The following is a 10796-nucleotide window of genomic DNA, read 5'->3' on the forward strand; positions in this document are numbered from 1 at the left end:
AAAAAAAAATAATAAAATAAACTACATCTTGGAATTAGTATCACGCCAATTGGCTCCAACCATTGGTTGTAATCTCAAGCTATTTCTTGGACTGTCATCAGCCTCATATCCTCCATTAACATGACCAGGAATTATTGGATTTGGATCAGCAAATACATCTTTAACTGATATTTGACTGCTACGTGTTGGACGTGGTTGTATACCAAGTGCATTACCAGCAACACCATAAATATTATTTGCTCCAAGTGTTTGCATTTGTGATTTTTTTCTCATTGCCATAATACTATTTCTTCTACCCTCAAATGCTTTAAATGCTTTTGTTGATTGACGCATTGACATATTTCTTGGTAAACCTTTTTTGATAAATAAATAGAAAAACATTTAGGCACATGTAATTTTTTTTTTTTTACTTAATTTTAATCTATTAAAAAAAGATAAAATACCATTTCCTTCAGCCATACTGAAAAAACGTTGACGAAATGCAACATCAAGTGTATTTATTGCTTGTGTTTTTTTTCTACTTTTTTCTAAATTTCTAATTGTTTTTCGTCGACCAGGACCACTTCCACTGCCTTCATCATAATCACCCTCCATTCCATCAAGTCTTTGTAAATCTCTTACAATTTCAATTGCATGTTTTGATAGCAAGGCCTCTTCAGAAAGATCCTTTGACTATATAATGATAAATTTAATTAATTATTGTCAATTGGCTTATTAATAATATTATTTACCTTTTTAGTGCAATACCAATTTAATGGTGTACTTGCTAATATATGTGCAAATGTACCAAAACGATGAAACAACATGGCAGTAAATTGTATGACAAGAATCAATGCAAAGAAAAATACAAAAACAAGACCAATTGGTTCAAGTTGAAGATATTCTTTTGTTATGTGTACCTGAAATATTTAAATTTATTTATTATTATTTAATCAACAATATTGGTAAGCACAATAAACAATTATTATTTTTAAATTAAAAAACAAAGCAAAAAAATTTATATTTAATTATTGGAGCATCTTGGACCAGTTAGACACAAAAAAAAAAACATTTTTTATCGTGCCAAAGAAAATTGTCAGTCGAATTAATTTCGAGCAAGAAAAAAAAGAAGAACCAATTCGTTAATTTTTAGTCTCATTGATAAGGAACACAAAAAAAAAACAAAGAAGAATTTTGTTGTTTTTAAAATAATCATTAATGTGTAAGAGACAAATGGTTAAACAACAATTATGAAAATGATAAAATAGAAGAAGACCTCTTGTGTTTCCTCATCAAATGTTATGTTGGTTTTGACACCACCAAATTTCCAGACAATATGAAGTTGATCCTTGTTCAATTGTAACAAGAAAACAATCAATACAAAAAGAGCATTAAACATTAAAAATGCAAATACACTCTTGTTACGTAATTCAAGTAAATCAGCAGCAATACGAGCCTATATCATAACGTCAAACAAAAAAAAAACAAACAAAATATATATTAGTTAAATAATAAAAAAGCTCCACTGATAACCATTTGTACTCAATTTTGTATTTTTTTTGAAAAATAAATAATTCAATATTGAGAACATATTTGGTGGCTACAGTGGAGCGGTAATTTACCTCTTGGGTAGATTCGTCATATGTTATGTTTGATTTAACACCCCATGGCCAACGAACATGAAGTAAATCTTTGTTCAACTGCATCAAGAAGACAATCAATACAAATAATGCATTTAACATAAAAAATGCAAATACACTTTGATCACGTAAATCCTTGAGATCTTTAGCTATTCTTGCCTATTATTATTAAAAATTATTATTACAAAATTCATTTATTAAATATTATTTAAAAAAAAAAAAAACTGAAAAATCAACTGAAAAATTTCAAAAAAAAAAAAGAAAATTACTTATATAAAATTAAATTGAGCTTGATGAATTTTACCTTTTCTGTTTTGTCTTCATCAATTGGATAAAGATACTTGTCAAGTAGCTCTTTCCAAAATGTTTCTTCTTGCATTGATATACTATCAACTTCACCATTTTTCAAGCCTGGATCACTTAGCCAATATGGACGTGATGGAAAATTATTATTATTATTGTCATTTTGTGTTTCATTTATTTGACTTTGTGATTCAGATTCATCATCACTATCAGCATTGTGTTCTTCATCTGGATCTTCACCAATAGCACCAAGATGATCAGCTCTTGAACCTACTGATGATGCACGTCGACGACCAGAAACTTGTCCATGTGGATCAACAGCTCTAAAAAAAAAACAGAAAGTAATAGTGATTATTTTATTTTATATTTTTTATAATTATAATTAATAATTAATAATTAATTACCTTTCAATATCTTGTAGACGTTTACCAAGTAATTCTAATGATTCAGCAATAGCAACAAGTTGTTGTTTTTCACTTGATGGTTTACCATGTGTACAAAGCATACATCTAAATAATCCAGCAAGTGAAATTTCAATTGAACCTTCATCATCATCATTTGATCCAGCTCCATTTTGAAGGAAACCAAGTAATGATTTTTGTTTAGCTTTTTTCTTGGCTTCTTCAGCTTCTTTTTTTTCTTGTTCCAATTCCTATTAATGATTAATGATTAATTATCAATTATCAATTATTAATTTTCTTGTTGAGTTGTTAAATTACATACTTTTTTTGTTTTTTTAACTTGAACTTCTCTTGTACCCCATGATACAACATTTAAATTAATAATTGAATATAATATAAGAAGTAAATACATTGATGGAATTGATAGTAAATAAATTAATGCTGGTAGAATACATGAAAATTCTTGTGGATGAAATATTGCCGCAATGAGAAATGATGATGACATGCACATTAAAAATATTGCTGAGGGTGATCCACTTCCATCTTCACCCAATTGAAGTGCTGTACCAACTATCACCGCCATCATAACCATTGCATATATCGTTGATAATATTTGAGCACATAGAAGCTTTAATATAAAATAATCAATAAGTCAAATTTAATTAAAAAAAAAAATTAAAAATTAAAAACACCCTCTTTCAACTTACTTGTATTTCAGCTTTGCATGTAAAACAAATAAGCATGAATAATAAAATTGGTATAATATTGTAATAAAAACTAGTCCAATTGTCAATTTTAAATGCTGCAACAAAGGCACCAACCAACATAAGAAATATTGTACCAGGTCCAAGAATAGTACCTCCTAAAAATAGAGACATAAAAAATAAATGAAAAAATAAATGAAATGAAGGAAAATATTAGCTATAAATAGTTAAGGCAAATATATTTACCCATTAATAAAATTTGATATGCAATATATGGCAATGATATATTATCATTAATTTTAATTGTTCTTTTAGAGTCCATTAATAAATCCATAATATTAGCCATTGTTGATGGTACCCATCTTCTTCTTTGATTATAAAATTCATTAAAACCTTCTGGTGCATGTGTATATGCATCACTTGCTGCTGAATATTCAACTCTATATCCTCTTTGTAAAAGTAGAGTACATAGCCATCTATCTTCACCCTGATCATATTGTACATAATGACGTGCATCCTCAGATCTTGTTGTATATTTTTTCATAACATTATCATCCATAAGTGCTTTACCTCTAAACAACGAAAAACAACCAGGACTACATAACACACAACCAATCATATGTTCTGTTGATTTTTGTAACCAATGTCCAATGGCATATTCAAATTTTTGATACCATACCATTAAACCAGAACCAACTGGATGTATTCTACCACATGCTGCACCAAGATTTTTATTTTTTTTCATTAAATCAACAAGTAATTTGACAGCATCTGGCTGAAAATCAATATCACCATCAAGTGTTAATAGATATGTATTTTCAGCAATAACTTCTTTTCTATCAACACTTATTGGTAGTTCCATTAATCGATGACCAAGTAAATAATACATATACATAACTTGACTCCAACGTTTACGATGTCTTATTCTATTTTTATCTTTTAAATGTGCAATCATTTTAGTTTTACCAGGTAATGTCCATGTTAATCTACCACCATATGGTGTTGGATATTTTTTAGGTGCTCTAACATGCATTATTGTTGAATGTACATCTGATGCTGCTTCATCAAGTGTTGCTAATAATAACTTGACAAAACGATTACATTGTACCTCATTATCATCATGATCAGATAATTCAAATGCATCATCAAAAAATATATGTGTTTCAAATTCATAATAATCTGGATCAACAACTTTTAAAAAATTTTGTGCATTTCTACGTGCACATTGATCAGCATCAAGACGTAATATTGATTTTAAAAATTCAACCATTTCTTCTTTATTTTCATGCCACATTGTTGCACATGCATAAATACGTGTTACATGATCACTACTTTTAACTGTTGATGGTGGTGTTGTTGTTGTTGTTGAACCATCTGTTTGTTCATATATTGTTTCATAATCACCATCACCTTTTTCACGTTCAATTTCAGCTAAATCTTGTACTTTAACTTCTGGCTGATCATCACGTTTACGATTTAAACCCAGTGATTGATCAATCAACAATGAATTATACATTGGTACAACAAATAATTTTTCAGTTGATGCTAATCTTTCACATTTTGGTGTCCATATATGTATTGTTATCCATGTTTGTGATAGTAGCCATAATAACCATACCCATGCATATTGTTTTGATACAAAATCATTTAAAAAATACAATGGTGGTGATTCAAAAAATAAATAATCTGGTATTGTACCATTGAAAAAACATGGATCACCATTACGCAAACCACATGCAGCAATTAATAGTGATATTAATACTGGTATTGTTAAACTAACTGGAAATGCATAACTAAAACCTTGTATTAATATTTTACATGCAAATTTACCAAATATATATGCAAAATATGCACCAAATATTTGAAATAAAAGTACATATGTTGGTGTATTAAAATCAGCATTTATTGTTTCAGTTTCACTTGTACGTATTATATCTTCAAGATCTGGTATAATACCAGCAGATGCTTGACGTATTGCTGTAACTGTTATTGTATGTTCACCAAATGCTGTACTAAACATTGTAAATAAATGTCCAATATTTTCATTTTTAATATGTAAAATAATTAATGTTGATATGAAAAATATTAATACTTTCCATATTGATACAAACATATATGTAAAATATCTTGTTAAACGTAAATCTTTTTTAACTCTACCAAGTGATCGTACAATACCAATTGGACTTTGTATTGATACATAATTTTCCCACCAGCCACATGACACTAAAAACAATGATATTGGTATTATCCAAAGACTATTTTTATTACCATCAATCAATGGCCATATGACAAAACCACTTGCTTGTGCAATTAGAGCAGCAAAATCAACAAGTATCAGGACAAATCTTCTTGATTCATCTTTATTTTTATTTCTTGATAATAAACCAAGTAAACCAGGTACAAAACAAACACAATTTGTCAACATTGCACCTCTAACAACATCAATATCTGGCAGAACAGCAAATAGCAACATTGATAAACCAACAACATGACATGTTTCCATCATACCAACTAATAGAAAATGTGATGACAATGGTTTCTTCCATGATTTAAATATACACATACGTAAACTACGAAATAATGTGCCAAATTCTGGCACAATAAATGCTATTATTATACACCATATCCATGCAATACGTTCTTCTTCTGGTAATGTTACAATAAATTGTTTATCACGACCAAGTTGTTTATTACAATAAAATACAACACGTTCTGAACGTAGCTGTGATGTCATAAATAATAATGTACCTTTTGCAATAACACCACAAAATAATACAATAACAAATACCAATAAATAAACAATTAATTTTGTTATTTGTACTGTTATATCAAGACATCTTTGATCAGCCATTGAACCAGAATCTATTTTTAATGGTGGATCACGAAATACATCCCAACTTTTTGTTTCCATAATTGTTCTTTGACTATATTTCGTTGGAAACAAACAAACAAACAAACAAACAATTTAAATTTTTGTCAAGTTGATTAATTAATTAATTTATTAATTTATTTTTTTCTTTACCTTCCACCGTATTCATCAGCAAGTGGTGTTGTTTCATCATCTGTAAAATCATCATCGTCATCATCACCTCCACCACCGCCACCACCTCCACCTGCACCTCCACCTGTACCAACAACTGGAACAGCTCCATTTTGATGTTGCACTTGCATCTTAGCCATCCTTTAATTAATTATAATTCAATCATGTTTATTACATCATTTTTTATATAATAATTATTAGTTTTGTTTGGTGCAAATTAAATCATCGTGTAACAAGATGATGTACGTTTAAAAAAATCATCATAAATGTTAACCAACCAATAATTTGTTGCTACTTTGATATTATCCAATAGTAATTTTCCAATTAACTAATTAATATTTTTTTTTTTTTCCTTTTCTATGCAAGTAAAAGTGCACGCGTTTATAAATACTGCAGTATGTGGATTTTTTATTTTTATTTTTTCTAGTTATATCATCAGCAACCGCACGTTAAAACACGTATATGATTTTTTATTTTATTTATTTTTTGATTGATTGTATAGTGAAAGTAGATACTCCATATGCTTGAGGCATCCTAATTTTCAATTGGAATTTATTTCTTTTTTTTTTTTTTATAATAAATAAATAATAAATAAATAAATGAATGAATATTAATTTTGAAATATTTAAATTTTTTTTTAGAAATCTATATATTGTTGTAGAAAAATTATTAAAAATTATATTGCGAAATTATTAAAGTTTATATTGTTATGGGCTATTTAAATAAATATCGAAATTTTAATTTATTTATTTTTTTATTTCTAAAATTGCTGTATAGAAATTTTTTCATGTTGTATAAATAATTAAAAATCAAAAAAATCTTTTCATCGAAATTTTAAATTAAATTTTTCTTCTGAACCAATTAATATTTCTCAAAATTATTTCTATAGAAATTATTTCGATAAAAAAAAATAAATACTTGTCCTTCTAGTAAACTAGACAAGAAAGAAACATAAAATAATTAAGTAGGTATATAAAAAAAAAGAGAAGAAAAGAGAAGAGAAGGGTTTATAGAGATAGGTGGGTGGGTGGGTGGTAGAATAAGATTTCCAACTGGTTCCTTGTTGATTCTTGAAAGTGAAAGGCACTGTATAAGACAAGAGAGACAAGATAACGTAGCAAGGACGTCCACTGCGAGTTGCAGAGTGTCGGTAACTGCCCTCGAGCCTCGTCACGGTATTATCTTTTTTCTTTTTTTATTTTTATTTTTATTTATTTTGCATATGTAGTATAATAAATATATATTTGTTTGCCCCCTCCTTTATTCCTTTTTTTTTTTTTAAATTTTTTAAAATCTCAACATGAAAACCAAAGACCCTTAACTCTCCCCCTTTTTACTTGCCAATTTTTTTTTATTTATTTTAAAAATGATTATTATTATTATTATTTTTATTGAATATAAATATATTTCAAACAACTATCTTGAGAATTTTTATTATTTTTATTGAGCCTTGTCCGGTTAGGATAGGATTCAATGACCGAAATACACAAAGAGAGGCGCCTGATGACGTTTATGTTAGTTGCCAACAACGTTATCCTGTCTCCAAGCAATATTTATCATTATTATTTTTTTGTTAATTTAAAAAATAACGAAAGGACATTTGTTTTTTTTTTTTTTTTTTTCATCAAATGACATTCCTTTGGATATTTCTTATTATTTTATTTAAATCGTATGGAGAATAGAAAAATAAATGTCAATGATCTTGCATGCAAGAAAAGCCACAAGATTCACAATTTTTTTTTTTACTTTTTTTAAATCGCATGAAGAAAAAAAATAACTGCATTGCAAAATTTTTTATATTTTTTATTGTCTTGTTTTTTTAAGATAATTATTAGAATCTTTTTTTTCTTTTTTTTTTTTTGCAATGATTGGTCATTGTCCTTGTGTGCAGTCTATATCGAAATATATATATCGAACAATTCAACCAGTTTGTTTCTCAACTTCCTGATTGTTGTTTTTCTTTTTTTAAATAAACGCGTGGGTATTTTTTTGTAACATGCACTGGTTATATGTATGTATGGATATATATATTTTATTAAGTAGAAAATGAATATTGGAAGGTAAACTATCTCTCGGTTGTCCAGAGCTGAGAAAACAGGCGTGTCCACTAAAATAAATATAATGTAATTCGAGCAGAATAAAAGTTTAAAAGTTGTGGCATAAGCGATATAATAAATGCGGACAAATGACGTGGCTATGATTCAAAAAAAAAAAAAAAAAATATATAATAATATAATGTCTTTAAAAATTGTAACATTTCATTGTGATTACAAAATTGTTAATAAAAAATTTATGAGACACCCGGAACTATCCATTGACAAATATGGAATATAATGATTAACGTGAGAAGAATTTTTTTTTTTTTTTTTTACTCTACAATTATTTGAAATGTGATTTTTCTTTCATTTTTGTAATTATTAATGTATTTTTATATTGTGACCTTCCTCAACTTCATGTGATGTATATATATTTTTTTTTATTTTCATTTGTAATTAATTTATGTTATTTTGATTAGAGATTGATCACTGCGAGATTCTAATCATCAATATATATTGAGTTATTTATTTCAATTTAATTATTATTTTCTTTTATGTATATTGTGATCAAAGCAAGGCCATGAAAAATTTTTACACAGTGAAAGAGATAAAAAAGAATTTCATTTCGAGGACAGTATGAGGCAAGATGGTATTTTGACTTGAAATAAATTAAACTTTCCTTGATATTTTAAATGAAAAAAAAAATTGATTATAATGATAAATCAATTTGGTAGATTTCAAAAATATATATTGACGAGTTTTTATAACAAAAAAAATGTTGTATAAATATTATTTATAATTAATTGTCTTGTTGAATTAAATCCCAATTTACAATTTTTATAAAAAGGTAAACCAATTTGCTAAAATTTTATATGAGAAAAAAAATTGTCTCACAAGAAAATTTCATCATGAAAATAATGATTATCAAGCGATTGTTCAATACTTGATCTGACTCATATATTATTTATTATTGGCGTTAATTTATAATAATACTTTCGCAATTATATCAACTATAAAATCAATAAAAGTATATAAAAATAATAATAAGCCAAGTTTCTAATTTAAAAATATACTTTTTCATTTATATAATATAATGATATTTTAATTTTTTCGATAGTGTATTTAAATGATATTAAATAACGAGTGAATTTAGTGGTCAAGATATTTATCTTTTGGTGATTGGCATGTTTAAAAATGCACCTTGAAAATGACTTTCTACATTGTCTATATAAAATAAAATAAAAGCAATAATTTTATCATTAAAAATTTAAAATATAATAATCATTCATGTATAACGAAATAATCACTGAATTGGAAATAATAATTTTTATATTTTTTAGTTTACGTGACTTCCTTCTTAATCATCAATACATCCTGATAAATAAAACATTTTTTTAATAAAACAATATCCGCTTGTATAATTTTTCGCCAAATAAAATTTTTCTTTAATAACACAATATTTTGCAATGTATATATATTATGTTATTATTTCTGCGTGTTTTAAAAACTATTTCAAAAGTCAACCGCATACCTGGATTATTTTAAAAAAAAAAAATATTATTTTCATTTTCTCTTCATCAATGTGTCTGTGACCTCGAAAAGCAACATATCGCCCTCAATTTCTTCTCAAATTATTTATCAACATTTTCAACAACAAAATTCCTATCTTGCAGTTAATCGAAAAAACTCATCATCATCATCATCTATTTTATGTATCAATATTATAATTAATTAACAAACTAAATTGATTAATTTGTATGTATAATATTTTGAGCTATTTAAAAAAAATATATAATATCTCGACAAGGCCTTCCGGTGATGAGTGAAAGGTGGTGAATACAAGAAGGGAAACCCAGGATTAATTCCAAGACATTTTAAACTCAATACAAGAGTTGGGGAAATCGTTTTATGTTCTATATATTATATTTAATACATGCTTAACACGAATAGAAAAATTCAAAAGTTTTCAAAAAAAATATAATAACGCATTAATTAATACACTGTGACAATAATTATAATAATTTTAATAAATTGTAAAAATAAAAGTTGGAACACTTTTTATTTATACTTTTTTTTTTTTTTTTTTTATTTCTCTTTTCTTTGTATCTCAATTATGTCGAGAGTTCCTTTTTTTTTTTTCTTTTTTTCTATTGCGGTACAATGTGTTTAATTAGATTTTTAATTTTCTATTGGATGATGTCAGCTGATTGTTTAAATGGACAGATGATCGCTCTGATGCTATTGCTCAATCTCAATTTTTTTTTTATTTTAACGATTGTTACAAAGACCGAGTTGCATCAATTTTTTTTTTCTATTTTTATCAAAACACGATTTGGCAATTTTAATAAAAAGATTTTTTTTTTTTTTTTTCTATTCAAATAATTAACGGGAAAATTAAAAAATATTTTTATTATTTTTAATATCGTGAATGTGTACGTGGACACATGGATTAAGAAACGATTGACATATTAAAAGACGGTATCAAGCTAACGGTAAACAACACACACAACCGATCCAACGAATTCGAAATAAAAATATTTTTTAAAAATTTTTTCTACCGATAGAAATCGAAATTCTTATAGTTGTCATTCCATGAAAATGTCAATGAAATAATTTTTAATTAATACAAATTAATCTTACCTGTTAATTTCAAGGATTTTCTTTTTTTTTTTATTTATAAATTTCTTATTTGC

At 26.5% G+C, this 10796-nt stretch overlaps 1 protein-coding gene across 2 annotated transcripts; it reads right to left on the bottom strand.

Annotated features, from left to right (window-relative positions):
* Position 1: 1 nt before the first annotated feature.
* LOC122860601 (chitin synthase chs-2) lies at positions 2-10795 on the bottom strand. Of its 2 annotated transcripts, none has more exons than XM_044164491.1 (11): positions 10744-10795; positions 6050-6208; positions 3274-5951; positions 3031-3185; positions 2646-2951; positions 2327-2574; positions 1924-2245; positions 1256-1435; positions 732-899; positions 444-672; positions 2-353 (listed from the first exon to the last, which is right to left on the bottom strand). In XM_044164491.1, the coding sequence occupies exons 2-11, from the start codon at positions 6205-6207 to the stop codon at positions 22-24; spliced, it is 4776 nt and encodes a 1591-aa protein (XP_044020426.1). In that variant the 5' UTR covers position 6208; positions 10744-10795; the 3' UTR covers positions 2-21. The 2 variants fall into 2 exon arrangements, with proteins under 2 accessions (XP_044020426.1, XP_044020427.1); XM_044164492.1 differs by lacking the exon at positions 1256-1435 and adding an exon at positions 1602-1778.
* Position 10796: the final 1 nt, after the last annotated feature.

This window comes from Aphidius gifuensis, linkage group LG1 (assembly GCF_014905175.1).
Source record: "Aphidius gifuensis isolate YNYX2018 linkage group LG1, ASM1490517v1, whole genome shotgun sequence".
NCBI lineage: Eukaryota > Metazoa > Arthropoda > Insecta > Hymenoptera > Braconidae > Aphidius > Aphidius gifuensis.